At 42.8% G+C, this 19,158-nt stretch overlaps 1 protein-coding gene across 2 annotated transcripts in view; it reads right to left on the bottom strand.

Moving 5' to 3' along the window:
• The window catches only part of LOC126406777 (uncharacterized), a 113,759-nt gene that overhangs the window by 52,236 nt on the left and 42,365 nt on the right, over positions 1-19,158 (bottom strand). For both annotated transcript variants that reach the window (XM_050071265.1, XM_050071266.1), the window contains 2 exons: positions 16,640-16,874; positions 16,306-16,565 (listed from right to left, as the gene is read on the bottom strand). In XM_050071265.1, coding sequence (XP_049927222.1) covers positions 16,306-16,565; positions 16,640-16,874 — 495 coding nt within the window. The remainder of the gene's footprint in view (positions 1-16,305; positions 16,566-16,639; positions 16,875-19,158) is intronic.

Here is a 19,158-nt window from a genome sequence, read left to right as displayed (position 1 = left end):
CCTCCTTCCTTCCTTCCTTCCTTCCTTCCTTCCTCACTCACTTCTCTCCTTCCTCTCCTCACGCTGTGAATAAATCACCGCCACATGTTTCTATTGATAAAGCTTCTTCGAGGCGTGTCGCTGCAGTCTGATACGAGAACTAGCAACAAATGTTTGAATCACAGGGTAAAGACTTCCACGTTTCACACTGTTGCATCACCAGAACAAAACTAAAACATTTTCTGTTTGTAAAAGTGAAAAACAGAAACTCTGGAAGTCTGAACGAAGGACGGAGACCGACTGACTGAAATGAGAAACACGCAACAGAGTTGTAAACAATCTGCATCAGACAAACACAGCAGGATAAAAAACTCAGGCTGCATTCAAAACCGCCGACTGTCGAAACAGTACGTGCTGATTTCGCCAAAATGTAGCATGTAGTCGAACTGAAGGAAAACCTCATCAAACCAGTCTACCTCAGCAACTGTATCCCACAATGCAAAGATGTTTTTCCTGATTGAATCTTGTGTAAGTGAGCGATCTGTATCTACATCTGTCCTCCACCCACACAGGCAGGCTGAGAAACATCACATTTGGCACTGATGGAGGTTTATATTACATTATACATATATTATATATAACGGGTCGCTGCACATTTGGCCTCTGATCAATAACTTTCGCCTTTAGTTGGACATTTGTCGCAGCTGGTTAGCACAACAAGCCAAAGTTCTACCAAAGTATCTAAGTACTGTTTTAACTGGGATTAAAGCTTAAAGACGACCCTGAACTTTATCCAGTGAATTCTCTGTCAGCTGCACAGACATGGCGCTACGACGTCCTTTATTTACTCCGCCTTTCCATTTTTACACAGAACCAAACGACGGCATCATGCTGATTTCAGACTGCATGCCGACATAACGGAATCAAAAAGATTGACATCACATGTCAATAACAATCATTTAGCGTCCCTGTTATATGGCGGCTGATCTCGTCCTCTGCTCGGAGGGTAAGGAGCTCCTGGACCTCACTGTTGTTCTTCTTTGAGTTAGCTGCTAACTGCTAACAGTTGCTCTTCTTCTTCTTTGAGTTAGCTCCTAAGTGCTAACAGTTGCTCTTCTTTGAGTTAGCTGCTAACTGCTAACAGTTGCTCTTCTTCTTCTTTGAGTTAGCTGCTAACTGCTAACAGTTGCTCTTCGTCTTCTTTGAGTTAGCTGCTAACTGCTAACAGTTGCTCTTCTTCTTTGAGTTAGCTGCTAACAGTTGCTCTTCTTCTTCTTCTTCTTTGAGTTAGCTGCTAACTGCTAGCAGCTACTTTTAAATCTCCCATGGCGGGTGGCACACGCAACAAATCATTGAAACGTCACACCTGGTCCCATCCTGCCGGCTGTCCTGTTTACACAGACGTCGTTTCAGCACTGTTACTACCTCTGCTGCCGGTTTAAAGGTGAGACAACTCTGTTACCTCATTCTGCGATCGTACCTTTTATACAGAATGGCGAGGCGTGAGATTCCCGCCTTGAAGAGGCAATGTAAAAGGGGCCATAATGAAAGCAGCACCAACAGAAAGTTTAGATTCTGTTCTTCTATGAGTGAATCTGCTGGACGTCATTTCAGTACGAAGGGAAGGCGGTGAAGTTTGAACCTGAGCTGAGCTCCTTTAATTTGCTGTTTGCATTTTTCTCAGGTTAAAAGCTTTTAAAAATCATCCTTAAACTAGAATCACCACCCTGTGGTTGTATGACTCCGCCCACCAGTCCACCCTGTGGTTGTATGACTCCGCCCACCAGTCCAGTGTCTCTGATAGTCTCCATCCATGTCAGTGAAAACATGGATGCTTCACACACAGAAGATCTGTTCAATCAGCACAGTTTCAAGATTAGAGTCACCAATTCAGTATCTGACCAAATGTCTCCCCTTCTGTTCGTGAGATATGACGTTAAAACATGATGATGTCACAGTCAAGCTGGCCTTTGACCTTTTGACCTTCATTATTTCATACTGTTAGAAATCTGTGTCAAGTTTTGTCAGAATTAGCGTATGAATTCCTGAGTTATGACCAAAAACATGTTTTGTGAGGTCACACTGACCTCTGACTAGTTCATCGTTGAGTCCAAGTGGACGTTTGTGCCAAACATGTTCTTGACATATCACAGTCACAAGAATGCTAAAGAAAAGGTCACAGTACCATTGACATTCAAAATCTAATCAGTTCATTGTCAAGTCTGAGTAACAAATTTGAAAAATATCCCTCAAGGTGTTTTTTAATTATCACATCCTCAAAAATAAAAAGGATGCAAGGTCAGAGTGACCTTGGCCTTCGACCACCAAGTTCTGATCAGTTCATTGTTGAATCCAAGTGAACGTTTGTGCCAGATTTGAAGAAATTCCATCCAGGCGTTCTTGAGATATTGCATTCACGAGAATGAGACAGATTAATTCATAGTGACCTATGACCACCAAAATTAGTGAGTCCAAGTGAACGTTTGTGCCAAATTTAAGAAAACTTCCTATAGGACTTGTTAAGATATAATTTTCAGGAGAATAAGATGGATGCAAGGTCACAGACCTTTAAAACATTATCAGTTTATTGTTAAGTCCAAGTGAACATTTGTGCCAAATTTGAAAAAAAAAAAACACCCTCAAGGTGTTTTTTTAAATATCACTTTCACAAGAATGAGACAGATTTGAGGTAATTCCTTTGAGGCGTTCTTGAGATATTATGTTTACAAGGATGAGACAGACGTATGGACAACCCAAAAACATAATGCCTCTGCGCTGGCGTTAGCAGCAGCCGGAGGCATCATGTTGAGAAGGAGCTAATGTGTAGAATAAAGAGGGAACATCAGATCTAATCAGACAAACCTCAGCAATCACCAAGTCAACAATCCATTTCCTGCAACTTTCAGGAATATTTAGTGTGCACTGTAGGCCATTGTGAAAAATGGCTGCCATGTCCCTCAGGGGCCAAATTTACACTGCCCCGATATCTGTGTCTTTTCACCATCTGTGTGTCGCTTAAACACAGATGGTGAAACTGTTCTGAATATCTTACCTCGTTGCTCCAACAATAACAAAGCCTTAACATTGCAGTTAGCCCGCTAAGCTAACATTTGATATGATAAAGACAGCGACATTAACCTCAGCGAGCTGTAATCAAGAAAACAACACAACAAACATAAATTAATTAGGTGAACAGATGAAGTTATATTTGTGTCATCAGGGACAGAGGCAGTGATTTGTTGGTCAATAACGGCGACCGGCTGCGTATCATGCTAACGTGAAAAGACGGCTTTTTTCGTCCATGTCTGATGCTGGAAGTCACTGACCAAGCACTGCATTTTGACAACTTCAGAGTGAGACCGGGTTGTCATGGTTCACAGAAAGGTATAGCGCCAAAATTTTCTTCGGGCGACTGGGCTCATTTTTCACCAGCGAAAATTAGCATTAGCATTTAACAGTTAACCATAAACTATAACTTTACTGTGTTGACCAAGCTAGCAGCTAGCATCAGAGTTAGCGCCACCCTCTTGTCCAAATATGGTCACTTCGAGCTCCAAAAAAATCGTGGTGGTAACATTTAGAATAACGAATTCAAGGCTTCAAAATGGCCGACTACAAACCAACAGGTGACATCACAGCAGTTACGTCCGTTATTTTACAGTCGATGTTTTTATAAAGACTCGTGACCACAGTTTGAGGTGTGACCTCTGAGGGTCCTGAGCTGACTCACCTGTACACGGCCGGGTAGGGCGGGGCATACAGGTACCTGTCCTCCAGAGCCCCGCCCCCCCAGCACAGCAGGTAGCTGGCCATGTTGGTGTGGCCCCGCCCACTCTCACGCTGTCACCCTGTGATGTCACAGAGAGAGAGAGCCACCGCCAATCAGCCCACATCCACAACATCGAGAGAGGGAGGAGGCGTCACCGAGGGAAACTGAGCAACGTCATCCACACGTTAATCCGATGATGTCATAACGACATGACTCTTCGTCTGTTTGCTGTCAGTCTGTCCGTCTGTCTCATTCAGAGTGTTTCCCTCCGCCAGCAGCAGCACCGTCTCCTCCTCTGATCCGTCTGCTTTTAGTCCTCCTCCTTCGTCTGCTTCACTTTGCCTCCTCGCTGCTCCGTCAGATCCTTCCTCCTCCTCTTCCTCTCTGTTTCTTCCACACTTTAAAAAATCTCCACGCCGGCTTTTTCTCTCAACAACTTCACTGCACAACTTTCTCTCTGTCTCGTCACAGTCAGAGCGTCTCCTCCCTCCACTCTCGTCCATCAGCTGCTTATTTTCCTCCACTGAGGGGGGAGGAAGAGGAGGAGGAGGTATGTGTTTCCTCCCCCGTTTGACCCGGGACGCCCCTCCTCCTCCCTCTGTCCTCTCCTTCCCCTCTTTGTCTCCTCTTACCTTCCTTTCACTCCATCGACCTTCCTGGAAGTTTGTGTCTGACACTTTTCCAGCAGCTCCATGAACCTCAGCTCTGCTCCGTCAGACATGGAGTTTGACTCAGTGTGACATCGACAGAGGAAACACGCCGCAGCTTCCACGACTCAAACAACGTGAAATAATTAAGAAATAAAAACTGAACTGAAAAAAAGGTTAGCTCCTTCTCAAGTTTAAAAAGAAAAACTTATTTTACCTTGTTTTTATGTGTATTTTTGTTTCTTTATGAAACACGTTACTGCATCTTATAGTAAAAATAAAAGTGCTATAAAATTTTTATTATCATTATAGAAAATAAAATGCAAATGACGTCCAAATGTTTCAGATTTGTCTTTTTATTTATGTGTTAAGAAAATAATTTTTTTCTGACCATTTTACAAAAGTTTGTACATAAAAAAATGCAAAAAATTAAAAACAAATAAGAAGAATTTATTGAGACTTTTTTATTCTAATATTTTTTAAAAGAAATGTTTGTTTTTTTAAACTAAGATACCTGAGCTTCATTTTAAAATAATTCACCATAATTTAATTTTTTTTTTTTTTTTTAAATGACCGAAACTAAACTTTCCGAAATAAAAGTCTTGTTATTCGCATTTTTCTTTTTCTATAGAGCACATTTTATTGTGTATTTTGGTAGGAAATTTTCTATACAAACCCCTATTTATTTTTACTTATTAATTTTTTTTTTTTAAAAATACAAACATTGTTCAAATGTTTTTGTTTTGTTTTGTTTTTTATTAACAGGGAAAAGATAATTAATTTTGGCATTTCCCCTGACCATTTAACAAAGACCTGTATATATTTTGTTTTATTATAACAATATTAAAGAAAAAATAACTAAAATACCTAATACCTAAAATAATTCTACCTGATTTAGATTTTAACAAAAACTGCAAACTCTGTTTGTTTACAGACTGGATAAAAATAACTGATGTAGCCATAGTGACGTCTCCTTCTGGTTTGTGGACTCATCTTTGAGTTCGGCATTGCGGCAGTCACCATCTTGATTTATTTTTAGCTGGAAGTTCTATATTTGGTCAAGAGGGTGGAGCTAACGTTAATGCTAGCCTGTTACATGCATTATCTGTTTTCAAAATACACTTCTGTTTTCACAGGAAATGTTCAATTTGCAAACAGTCTCTTTCAAAATAAAAGCACTATGTTGGTACAACACCGTGGATTGACATTTTTTTCCTTCAAAAATAAACGCACATGATTGAGTTCAGGAAAAAAGAACAGGGTTTGGCTTTACAATCTCACAGGAAGTGAACACCGACCTCTTGGGTGAAGGTCGGTGGTTGTTGGACCCATCCACCTCCCCTCCCATCTGCCCTACTTGGACTTCCACCACCTTAATATCCTTGTTGTCCCGCCATGTTGACATGGATGCTGCAATAACAGCGACCGGCTGCGTATCATGCTTACGTAAAAGGACAGCTTTATTTGTCAGTGTGTGACGGCAGAAGTCACTGACCAAGCGCCGGTATTTAACAACTTTGAAGTGAGACCAGGTTGGTTGTTGTGTCTCTGTCAGCTTCTCAGTCACCAAGCCTGGGTGTTTGGAAGCAACCCATCGGCGGGGATAGTGTCATTTGTTGCTAAGACATCTCTGCTGCTCCAGCGGGGACTGAGCCCACAAAACCAGGTATTTTAAAACACAATATATTCTAAACCATGAACGAGTGGGTTTTGTGCCTAAAGATAAACACATGTTACCCAAAACATAAAGTATCTGCTACAGAATAAAGTACAAAGGTAACGTGTCCTTAATGAAATGTGAGGTACATAAAACTTCAGCCTCATACAACTGTCATCAATGTTGAAATGAGCTCTACAGACCAAACAGGCTGTAAACGTGTGTTTCTACATGTTAACACAAGGGTCTGTGGGGACTGACTCACTGTTGGAGCCAGCCTCAAGTGGACATTAGAGGAACTGCAGGTTTTGGCACAACTGAACTGACCTTTACAAAATAAAAGTCCTGTTGCTAATAACACCATTCAGACACTGCAGGAAGGTCTGCATGCTTCAATTCCTGAAGCAGCACTTTCACCGACAGCTGAGTGAGAGCAGGTCAAAGGTCACAGCACCCAGACAGCAGATGGAAAGGATCAACACAGAGAGGTGGAGGAGGAGGAGGAGGAGGAGGAGGAGGAGGTTTCAGTGAAAACATTTGAGAGTGTGTTTTCTGACAGGAGTGGGAGGTCTTTCTCTCCCGCCCGTCTCTGAGCTGGCTGAATGAATCCATCTGGAATTTCCCTCTATAGGCTGATAAAACTGTGTGTGTGTGTGTGTGTGTGTTGTTTGGGTGTGATCACGTTTGAATTCTCTGCTTTCAGGAAACTCTCTCTGCAGTTTGATTTGTTTTCAACTGGGAACAATAAAGTTTGTGTTTGAATTTGAATTCTGTGTGTGTGTGTGTGTGTGTGTGTGTGTGTGTGTGTGTGTGTGTGTGTGTGTGTGTGTGTGTGTGGGTGTGTGGGTGTGTCCACACCCAGTGGAGGGAGGCCAAATGAAAACAGTGAACTCCTCCAGACTGAGACTCTGAACCCTCCCAGCAGCAGCAGCTTCGCTCTCTTCACTTCAGTCCTCAAATATCTGAGTGACTCTCTGTTACTGCTCTCAGGTACATGTCAGAGGTTCTTTCCTCCAGTATTTCCTTTTTCTGATACTCTTTACATTTATCTGACAGCTTTAGTTCCTTTACAGATTCAGATTATTGATCCATGCTGTTGTAGAAGAATGAACAGGCCCTCACACCCTCTGACCAACAGGGGTGCAGACGGGACGCCAGTGGCCGTGGCTGTGTGTTACCGCAACAGCTTGACACTGTGTGCACGACTGAAGGCCTACGCTGCTGTGAGCATTTATACCTGTGTGGTGGTGTGTCTGTGTCACTCTGCAGTTACACCTCCAAACCACTAGTCAGCGGTGGGGTTTCTGTGAAGTGCTGGNGTTTCTTATCTGTGAAATTAAAGTAAATCAAAGCTTTGTTTCCACTGAGGGAAATGGTGTCAGCTCTATGTCTACACAGAGCCTACGCCATAGGTGCGGCGTTGATTCGACGCAGAGGTATAAATCCCCCCATTAGAGCCTGTGTCCACATCGTGTTTTTGTCCCAGCACCGGCCTCTTTTCTAAATCATTCCCAACTTCTGTTGTCAGCAGGTGGCGCTATGAGTCAGTGTGGTCTGTGGATGTCTTCAGGTCTGCACTCTCATCCAGCATGTGAAGACTGGGGCAGATCCAAAACGCACAAACTACAAAATTTTGCGTCGTCAAGGTCTTGAAGTCTTTTCGCCCCAAATTTGAGGAGGATGTTGTCAACTTGGTAGAAGCAGGACATGAAAGTATAAAATGTGATTTTCTGTTGCCGACTGAATATTGCCACATAGACGTCCTCAGGCCGGGACTCTTATCAAACCTGTGAAGTCTGGGGCAGACTGGGCAGATCTACCACGGAATTACAAACCACTGTTTTGACTGGAAATTTGACGCCTTGCCACGGTGACAACATTTGATGAAAACTCAAAAGCTTCGCAAATAAACAGGTCTTTAGATCGTGCTGCCCAAATTTGAAGTTAATTCGGTAAAATCTGTACAAGGAGTTTGTTAAAGTACAAAAATGAAGTTCATTCAAAATGGCTGACTTCCTGTTGGGTTCAGGGCATGGCTCCAGCGTTGGGATGTTACATGTGCCTCCAGATTTACCACACCTTTGGGTGAAACCTACCACGGTGGCTGTGTTATTTTTCTAGGGGGCGCTACCGAGACATTTTGTCACACTCACACAAAATCCAGAAGATAATCAGTGTTTCCACACATTCATTTATTGGCGACACCACAGTTACATCAACTGCCACGTACTGATGTTTTATTTTTGGAGCTGGACCGTTCATGAGTGACGCTGGAATATATAGTTTGGTTCTTCATTGCTTCAGAGCAACTCTGGGCACAGCTGAGCATCAGGTGCAGTGAAAGTCAAACTTAACCGTTCATCGCGATGCGTCTGAAAGTTTGCTTTCATCCATCAATCTGATCTGATCAGCCCTGATTGGATTGACTGATCAAATATCGACTCAAAACTCCACAAACCTCAGAACTTGGATTATTTATTATGTATTACTCGACTTCTGTGGGAAACACTCAAATATGGAAATTTTCAACACTTATGAGTCACGTGTGAAGATGAGCTTCTCTTCCTGAAAGTACAATAAACAAAGATAATACTACAGTCCTCGCAGCAGCCGGTGCTCAGGCCCTGAACATATTTGATGCTGCAGAATGAGTTTAGACTCTTTTTGTGTTTGTAAACAGTAATGACATATTTTGTGGGCGGAGCCTAACTGGTGGCAGAAAGTGACAGTAGTGGTGTCGGTATGAGCACCAAATAAAACGTAAAAAACACTATAACGTTTTTATTTCTAAACCGATCGCAGTGAGTCATTTTTATATCCATGAGTTTATGATCTACGTGTAGTGGGAAAAAAGTTTTGTCTCCAGTTAATTATAATCTGGATATTTAATCACTGCTGATCAGTGTGTGTTTGGATTATTTGGATTACTTAATTATTAACATGGTGAAAGATAAATTATCATAAGAGCTGTAAAAACTCACGTTTGTCAAACATGGATTTGTCTTATTGTCCTTGATTAATAGTTGTGGAGACGTCCCTGTGTTACATGATTTAATGTGGAAGTACAACTTATCAACTTGCTAGCGCGCTAGCTAGCTAACACTGTCTGTTAATTAACATCTTGATCATAACGTATACTAACTTTCACCACTGCTCACTTTAGAAAGGACACCACAGGAAAACCTATGTGTGTTTAGATCGGTTCATCTGCATCCAGGCAGGGAAAGTGCTCGCTAACATTAGCGACATAGCTAACGTAGCTGCTACAGCTGATCGCTGACAGGTCGAAACAAATGATGATCTAGTGTCTGTTTGATAATCTGAACAAAGAACATGTTTTGTTGTGGCATCCTTTCTAAAATGAGCAGTTTCTATATTCTGTTCTGATCCAGGAGTTCATGAACAGACAGCGTTAGCTAGCTCGTCACAAAGGTGTCTGATGTTACTTCCACATTAAATGATATTATATGTTGACGTCTCCTCAAGTTTGAACCAGGGACAATAAGACAAATCCATATTTCACAGACGTGAGTCTTTCGATGATGAATTATCTTTCATCACGTCAGTAACTCAGTTCATGTAACCCAAACACACACTCCTCTACTGAGCGTGCAGCAGCCACATTATAATTTACTGGAGACTAAACTCTATCTTGTACCGCGGCGTTCTCAGCGACGTTTTTTTATAAAAAGAAGGTTATCTTATTCTGTGTTCCTGTTCTGACATCCAGCGCCACAACAAGACATTTTTACTTTGGGTATGTCGACTGTTTCTCTTCGACGTCCGCTGTTTTTCTGCCACCAGCATGTGAGCGCCACTGCTGCGACGTAACTGTGACGTCCACTCAGAATTGGTCTATTTTTACTGTTGGTACTTTGAGGATATTTTGATGCTGACACTTGTGTACTTGTAGCAGAGTATTTGTGAGCAGTCAGTGTGATGTAATGTGTCCTCTGCACACAGACTGATTCACCTGCAGACGTCTCCACCTGTACAGGTCCTCCAGAGACACCATGCCAACACACAGAAATAAACCCGCCTCTCTTTTACAGTGCGGGGACAGTAGAGCTTTAAACAGAGGTTTTCTGAGGTGAACTGACACAAAGACGTGGAGGGAATAATAAGATGCTGACTCATTGTTAAATACAGACTTTACAGGCGGTGTAATAGCAGAGCAGCAGCTCAACCAAACCCTCCATCACAGACCTGAGACGCTCACGACATGTGAACTGAACCGGGAGGAACCAGAACTGATGAGAGAACAGCCACAGACCAGAAGAAGAAGAGCACACAGGAACACGGTGACGAGTCTGTGAGGACTAAACACTGTGAGGTGTTTTACTGAACTCTTCCTGCGTGTTCTGCATCATATTTATCTGACAGCTTTAGAAACTAACACGGTCTTCATTTCATCTTATTTTATTTTCTCAGCCCCTCTTCAGCCCCCTCTCTGTTTCCCCTCACATATTTGTTTCTAAATAATGTTTTGTGTTGTGATATCTGATCCAAGAGATGGGAGACAGGTAAAGTAACCTTGATTATATCACTGCTTTGTCAGTGGACTTTCACATCTACATATTACGCACAAGGTGTCCTCCTGCGTCTGCTGTTGATGTTCTGAGACAACCTGGTCCCACACAAAGTCTTCAAAAAACAGTGCTTGGTCAGACACCGTCGAAAAAAGCCACCCTTTCACGTTGGTACGATACGTGGCCAGTCGGCCTTATTGTTTGACAGTGCCTGGCAGTGTCAGGGAGAAACACTGCAGGACAACAATTAAAGACACGGCGTGTGAGTCCAACAAACACCGACTTTCACCCAGGAGCCCTCTGTTCACTTCCTGTAAGAATGTAAAGCCAAACCCTGTTCTTTTTTCCTAAACCCAACCGTGTGTGTTGTTGAAGGAAAGAAACATCACTTTGCGGTGCTGTACCAACGTAGTGCTTTTATTTTGAAAGAGACTGTATGCAAACTGTACATTTCCTGTGAAAACAGAAGTGTATTTTGAAAACAGACAATGCATGTAACAGGCTGAAGTTGACACGGCGTCCCAGAACGTCAACAACCAACACACCCAGGGTACCTTGGACGTCATATGTGGACGTGGAAAGTCCATGACCAAACGTGGACATGTGACGAGGTCACAGTGAGGATGGGTTGTCTGGGACACCACAACTGATGTCGGGACGTCAACCAAATCACATGGTTAGCTTCAGAATAAAACACCATGGTTTGGCTCTACATTCACACAGGAAGTGAACAGCAGGCTACCAGGTGACAGTCGGTGGGTGTTGGACCCAGCCGCCCTACTCAGACTTCCACCACCTTAACTTTCATTGTTGTCCAGCTGCGTTTCCCCCTGACACTGCCAGGCGCTGTCAAACAATAACGCCGACTGGCCACGACATGAAGGGACGGCAAAGAGATAAAGTGCACCGGTTTATTGTTAGCCCAGAACAAGTTTGCATGTTTGTACCTCAGTGGTTTGTTTAGATATTTTGTTTTGTTAAAAGGTTACTACACCCAATATTTATAATCATGATTTTTATCTAGTCATTTTAATAACTTTTATTGTGTAGGGAACAACAACTGATTTTATGATCTGTGGACACATTGCTGCTTGTTTTATTAACTATGTCTTGTACGATGTCCTTGAGTGCTCTGACAGGCGCCTATAAATAAAATGCATTATTATCATTATCATTATTATATTAATTAAAGTGCCTGCCTCAGCTTTAATGGAGGAAAAATAATCATCAGATTTGAGTGACCTCCAGCTGGTCACGTGACCTCCAGCTGGTCATGTGACCTGTGCTGCAGCCTCTCTTCCTGTCAGTGTGTCAGACGCAGGTGCTGAACCGTAACACAACTTCTCCCTTTTGTCTATTTTAAACCCTCGACATCTCACGCTCCAGGAAGTTAATCTGATGTTGCCGTGGTGACCGGGGCTGGCCGGGCGCCAGGTCTGATTGGCTGCCCTGACAGGAAGGACCAGGTACAACAACAACACAACAGAGAGCGGACGGATGAGACGGACTGTAGAACACGTTGAGACAGAAAGTCTTGGTGTTATAAATAAGTGAGATCAGATCAGTGTTTAAATGTTTCAGGTGCAAGTCGACTGAGACGCGGCGATGATCTCTGACTCTTCTTCACTGCACAGTGACACATGATTACACTCACACCTTCTTACTCTGTCAACACAAAGTGTCGTCTGAGTTCTCAGGTTTAAATATTCTCCACACGAACACACTGAAATCACAGCTCAACATATCTGAAGGACGACTCTCAGCACAGGAAATGTTTCAGACAGAAAACCTCTCTACGAAGACGAATGTACGGGCGGAAAAAAGTCAACACCACACAGTATCCCTGCATTTCATGTAGGGTTGCAGTGACAAACTGGTTTATAAGGCAGGGGCGTAATTAGCAGCCCTTTTTAACAGGAGTTGTGCAAATTTGCAGGAAAGCCCAATCAGTCTTTTTTCAGCATTGGCAGTATAAAAACAAAATCGGGGAGTGCAGCAAAATGCCGCCTACCTACTTTTGTTTATACAGAATGTGCCTTTTTCGGGGCAATGGGGGGCGTGAGCAAGTAACAAAACGTGTAGCTCAGCGTGTGACGTAAACAGTGACGTGGGAGGGAAGCCGCGGCTGGTCAGTCCTTCGGCGATTCTCTCGTAAGTCGGCCCGTTCTTCACCGTCCCCGTCATCTGACGGTTAATGGCCTCTTCGTTTGCGAGGACAAGGAGGGCGCGCAATTCCTTGTCTCCCCAGTTGCTCATCTTTACAGTGTCTGTCAGGTTTGTGTTTCCCTCTTGCTACTAGCTGCTCGCTAATTCCTGCTATCAGCTGTTTCCTGTTTATCCACCGCCAGTGGCTCGCACGTGCGGCGTCATCAACAGCTCCTCCCACAAGTCTTCAACAGCCCCTCCCGTTGCAGAAGGCCACCTCGGTCTGTTTAAACTAAAAGGGTTCCACCAATATGTCTACCCTACGAGGAGGAAAATTGGGCACCTCGGATCAACTCGCCAATCCGCCTCTGTGTGTCTAAACGCTCACAGCTTGCCGGCAAAACGGCCCAACATTCGCCGAAAATCTGGCAGTGTAAAAGGAGCTATAGACAGTGCAGGCAGTGTGGTTACACTGGGGCCAGTGAGCTGGGGGCCCATAGACAGAGCGGGCCCTTATGAGTGATTGTCACCTTGGAAATCTGCCTGTGCTCAAACAAGAACTTATCAAATTAAAAACAGCCGTTTGCTTTACATGCCGTTGGAAAAGGGAAACCATCTCTGTCATGTTTATTTTAATTTTCTTTTTTGGAAAACAGTCAATAACATCTATAACTGAATAATAAGCACATTCTATAACTATAAATCAACTGTTCAGATTAAATCAATAATTTATTATTTTCTTCTGTATTTTTCGTGATATACAGATATGCAATAATGATTGCTCGGAAAAGCAAGATTTATACTTCTGTGTCAAACTGACGCTGTACTTATGCCGTGCACCTCCCCAGAAATGTAACTCCACGTCACAGTGACGCAGACCTCCTGTCTGTCTCTGTAAGCTGAAACCATTTCCCTCAGTGGAAACAAAGCTTTGATTTACTTTAATTTCACAGATAAGAAACAATAAATTGTGAAGACAATAAAGCCTCCACACACTGTGTGTGATTTATCCTGGCTGAAATATGAGCAGAGGACTGTGTTATAAAAATTGAGGGTTATCACACTCTGTACATTTGCTTATCTGCAATACTGGAAAAAAAATGGAATGAACGAAGAATCTCTCCTTTATTTGAGTTATTTTTTTAAGGGGAGACTTTTTGCACAAACTTCCGTTAACAAAATGGTTTCAAGTTTCAGTTAAAGTAATAAAATGTTTGTTCAACCAACAATAACCTTCTGTTCTCATTCCTTTAAAGATCATTCTGACTGATAATAAGATAAATTCTTTAATACCATAAAACCGCAATATTTTCTGAGACAGTTATCGTGCTACAAAGATCTCATACCGATGCAAACCTAGTTTCATGTGGAAATATTTTATCAACACACAAACACTAAGTGTTGATTTTTTTTAAATATAAACTCTGGGTCTTTAATAACTTTTTGAAAGGTGTTGCTGTAAAAATAAAATATGTCTGAAAATGAATCCAACATAAAACTAGAAAGACAAGGAGACGACTGGTTGCTCTGTGTAAACAAATGTAGATCAAAACGTTTTATCGGGGAACAACAGGATGGACAGGAAGGTGATCCAGGCCCTCCGAAAAAATATAGAATAATGAGGAAGGAAATATTAAAAAGCCTTTACTGTAGTGTCTGAATCATTACAAGAGCCAGCATGTTTCCACCACTGCAGGTCTGCGTCACGGCTTTAAATTGATTTCAAATGCTTTTAAAAGTTTTTAAAACCCTGATTCAGCCCACATTTTCAGAACAAAATAGAACAGGCTGCAGTGAGAGTCTCTCTCCATGGGATATTTAAAAAATAGCAGCTTTGTGCATTTAGTCCTTCTCAGGCAAGCTCAGGGGTTTAGTGTTGCTGTAGCCCACAGGAAGTGAGGATTAGAATATATGACCTTCACATAATCCGCTCCAAATTAATCTATATTTTTAAAGTCATTACTAAAAGTGTGTGTCATATAAAAACTAAAGTGATGGTCAAAGTTGTCACAGTGAAATTTAAGGTGTGCTGATGGATTCACGTCATCAACTCATGCATTGAGTAACATTACAAGTTAACGTTCCACCTTAAAAGTTGCCGGCAGTCGGCCCAGTGAATGAAGTTATTTTTTTCTCTTTCATTTTATAGTTGTAGTTTACTGATGTATGAACAGAGGTTACATAAAACCAGAGTGACCATCCTCTACTGACCAATCAGGTCTCAGTTTAATGTGACATATGTAGCAGGAGGTCCCTGCTCTGTGTCTCTGACTCCTGATCTCAACTATTAATAATTCATAATTCATTTACAGTTGGAAACAAGGTTAAATGATTTTCAATATATTTGATCATAGTACAATCATAACAGTGTACTGCGACTTAAGTATGGTGATGACATCATCATCCTGTGGAGCCTCCTGAAGAATTAAACTCTGTAACTGTTGTCATGAAACTAAACACGTGAGAAAAGTGAACGAGCTTCAGTTTGATTCCTCAGAGAGACACCGAAAAATCCACAACACAAAGTCGCTCAGCGTCGCACTCTGTATAGCCTACACACTGTGTGTGTGTGTGTGTGTGTGTGTGTGTGTGTGTGTGTGTTCAGCTCAGCTACACGTCAGACACTCTATAATTAAACTCATGTGTTGTCTCACAGCCGGGGCGTACGGTCCACACACACACATGCACTTGCACACACGTCTGTACTTCAGTAGTTGTGAGGACGCTCTCTGACATCATTCATTCCTCAGTTTTAACCGTCACACAAACTTTTAAAGATTCAGAGACAAAATGTCTCCACTGTCCTCAAAAAGACGTCCTCACTTTCCAAACACACCTGGAGGAAGTGAGGTCCAAGCAAGGCGTCCTCACTTCACTAAAATGTCCTCTCACACACACACACACACACACACACAGAACCAAGTGAGCTGTTAACACATGGTGTCTCTGTGGTGACACCATGTGGCTGATTTGTGTCACTGCAGAGGATTTAATGAGATTTGATTGTTGTGTCTAAAATACATTTTAAATCAAGTTTGTTTGTGATCATTCGATTAAATTAGCTTCAGATTATTCACCATGTCAGATTAATATAACTGAATTACTACATGTGATAACAGGTGGTATTAAGATATTTGAATTAATGTCTCCTGAACTATGGAGGATCATTTTTTAATGACCTAAGTATCAATAAATAACAAAATCTAAGACTAACATTTATTAAGAGTTAAACTCTTAATAACCAAAACCCACAGAATATTCTCTCCCTCCGCTTCGACTGCTGCTTATTCAGTCATGAATATTTAATATTTCTATATCAATATATCTGAGCTGTTAAATATGATCACAGTATGTTTGTGCAGGAGATAAAAATGAAACAGAGACCCACGGGTATAAAATCTGCTCTGTTGCTGTTCAAGGTCAGATAATCTGCGGGGAGCCTTCAGATGAATTCTGGGTAAAATATGACCTCACTTAGAGCTTCACATTGTTCCACCTCTTGTCTCAGTGACGCACATCATCAGAAAAATGTGCAGTCAATCAAATAACCACAACATGACACAGACTGCTTTGACTCACCTGGGGCTGCTGTGAAGCGACGGAGCTGAGCTTGCCTTGCGGAAGCCGTCTTTGAGGATGGAGCGACGCCACGACTCTTTCTCCGACTTGGACCGAACCGGAGGGCCGGGGTCGTCTTTGGAGCCGCCGCGTAGCCCCGTCCCCGAGGCACTGAGGGTGATTTCAGAGCGGGACGTCTCTGAGGGAGCAGACGGGTCGGGACGGGCCAGCGGGGCGAAGCTCAGCTCGATGATCTGCTTGGCGCTCTCGCAGATCTGACTCTGAAGACACAGAGGCATCGCCGTTACCTCCCGCAGTCGTACATGAAGTGATCGTTTCAGCTCAGCTTTCTTACCTGGATCTCCGGCGTGAGGGTGGGCAGATCGAAGGTGAACACAGACGTGGATCCAGAGGTCAGAAGGTCCACGCTGTCCAGGCTGCTGTACGAGGTGCCTTTGGCTCGGTGAGACTCCATGATGCTTTCAAAGTGGCGGCTGAAGGAGTCCAGGTTGCTCTCGGAGGGTCGGCGTGGGCTGCCGATTGAGATCGGAGACTTGAGGCCACCATGTGAGTCAGACGTCCCCAACGGCCTGGAAAGTAAACAAACAGATCAGGGGACACATGTCCCAACGTGTCCTCCAGTATCCTGATAGACGGTTTGTCCTATGACCAACTGGACTAAATCTGGTCAACGGGAAGTGCTACCAGCTGCAGCGTGGGTCAGCACCGTTAACGATACTGAGTCTGATCCTGACAGAGAGGTGTCTTCTGGGACTTTCAGAGGTCTAAGATCCAGAGGTGGCAGGTTACTGACATTAGGGCTGAAAGGAACCAAACAAAATCTTGGTTGACTCAAATTCTACCTGCTCTTCAACCGACCAATCAAAACACAACACACACTATTTCTACATGAACTCATTGGCCACAGCTCACTGAGCAAACTGTCTGAGAGCGCTGTGTGTATTTTTCTGAGGACCATAATTCTTGTGTATTTACACTTTTTCCTCTTGGTCTACTTGCCGTACGTTTTCAAAACATATCAGATTCAAACTTTATTCAAAGGCAATTTCAGCTCGCAGCATTACCGTTACAAGCTCTCTTTCCTCCCAGCTTCCATTTCTCTTCTGAATAAACAACCTGCTGTACGTTAAAGGGTTTTCTTTTGCTTTTCTTTTTTTATTGAGGAATTGTGCCCTCTGCCTTTTTGTCTTCCTTGGTGTGCAATTATCGATTGCTTTTACTACTCTTATCTTACTTCTGTTATCCTTTAACATGTTTTAAACATGTCGGTGCTGTTGTATCATTTTTATGTTTTTATGGTTTTATTTTCTGTTTTTAGGAGAATGAGCTGCTAGAACAGTAGTTACCGTTCTATTTCTTTTCTTTTATCATTGTAAGTTTTTAATTTATTCTGTGCAGTACACTCACAGTCAGTGCAATTATCTGTGATTAAGGACTTGTGCACTTTAAGTGGGGCGGTGCAATATATGTCATTTAGAGTGTCCTGTAATGCTATTTATTTATACACAGAAGTTAGGCGCTGACTCGTGTCTATGTCGTGTCTTTTTGTGTGATTACTTTGTTGCATTGTGATACGTGTGAGCGATGAACTGTAATTGCAGCTGTGGCATTGTTGTCCAAGACAAATTTCCCTCCAGGGACAATAAAGTCTAACCTTAACCTTAACTAGGAGACAGAGGGAGAAAATAAAGAAACGTATGTGATGGTAAAGAAAACGTCACAAGTCAACGATAATAACAGCAACGTTACGTCATCAGCTACAGAAAATATATTTGCTGTTATGTAACATTACTTGGAGGGTTATCTACGGAAGATTACTGTAACTATTTCATTACACACAACAATATTCCAGACCTCTAATGATTTCTACTAATTTCATGACTTTTCCAGGTTTTCCATGACCGTGGGAAACCTGTAAAGCCTGGTTTATGGTCCTGCGGCATACCTACGACGTACCTACGTCGTTGCCGTGACGCCGTCGTGAACCCTTCGAACTTCTCCGTCACTCCATTTCGTCGCAGTGCAATTCACCGCCAGAGTGGTAGGAGGCTGCGTTCCTTTCCTGAATGGTTATTGTCGTCTCTAGTTGATTCTTTGTTTAGCTTCCGGCTTTTCCGGTCACAGAGAAATGAACGCGGAGCATGGACAGAAGGCTCCGTCCGTATCCATATCTGTATTGAACGTTGAGCATAAATGGGCCTTAATACTGCAACATCTACATCGCAACAGAAGATGTTTAAAGATGGCGGAGATGGCGCAATCTGGAAATACGGAACCGGAAATGCGTTGCTACCAAGCAAACCAATCACAGCCCTCTCGGTCTGCGCTGGGTCTGCGTCGCCTCGACGTGTAGTTACATTTTTGGGGAGGTGCACGTCAGGCTACACCGGAGGCTACGGTAAGCCTCCTGCGTAGCCACGTACCCTACGACGTAGCGACGTCATTGATTTAACGCAGGACCATAAGTCAGGCTTAACTGACATGAAACAACAACTGCCCCCCCGACAGTCGACCAAAGGTTAGTCAACCGGAAAGGTCATAAGTCAGCAAAGTTTCATTAGTTGCTTAGTCGCAGAAAAAAAACACAAAAGTGAAACTCTATCAGGAGCTGCTCCTTGTCACAATAAATCCAAACCTATCTGACTGGACCATGTGTGAGTTTACTTTGAAAGGACAGACACAGGAAGTGTCCACGCTCAGCAGTCAGACAGGAGTCAGCTTAATTTCCAGGGCTGGTACCTGCGGTTATTCCACAGGCTAGTTAATAACATGTCGGGCAGGAAATCCAAAGTGTGGGATCATTTTGAGAAGGTGAAGGACGAACCCAAGGTGATATGTAAACTCATCTTCATT

This window comes from Epinephelus moara, chromosome 19, assembly GCF_006386435.1.
Source record: "Epinephelus moara isolate mb chromosome 19, YSFRI_EMoa_1.0, whole genome shotgun sequence".
Classification (NCBI taxonomy): Eukaryota; Metazoa; Chordata; class Actinopteri; order Perciformes; family Serranidae; genus Epinephelus; species Epinephelus moara.
Note: the sequence above shows the minus strand (reverse complement) of the source record. Positions and strands in the feature narration are given on the sequence as shown.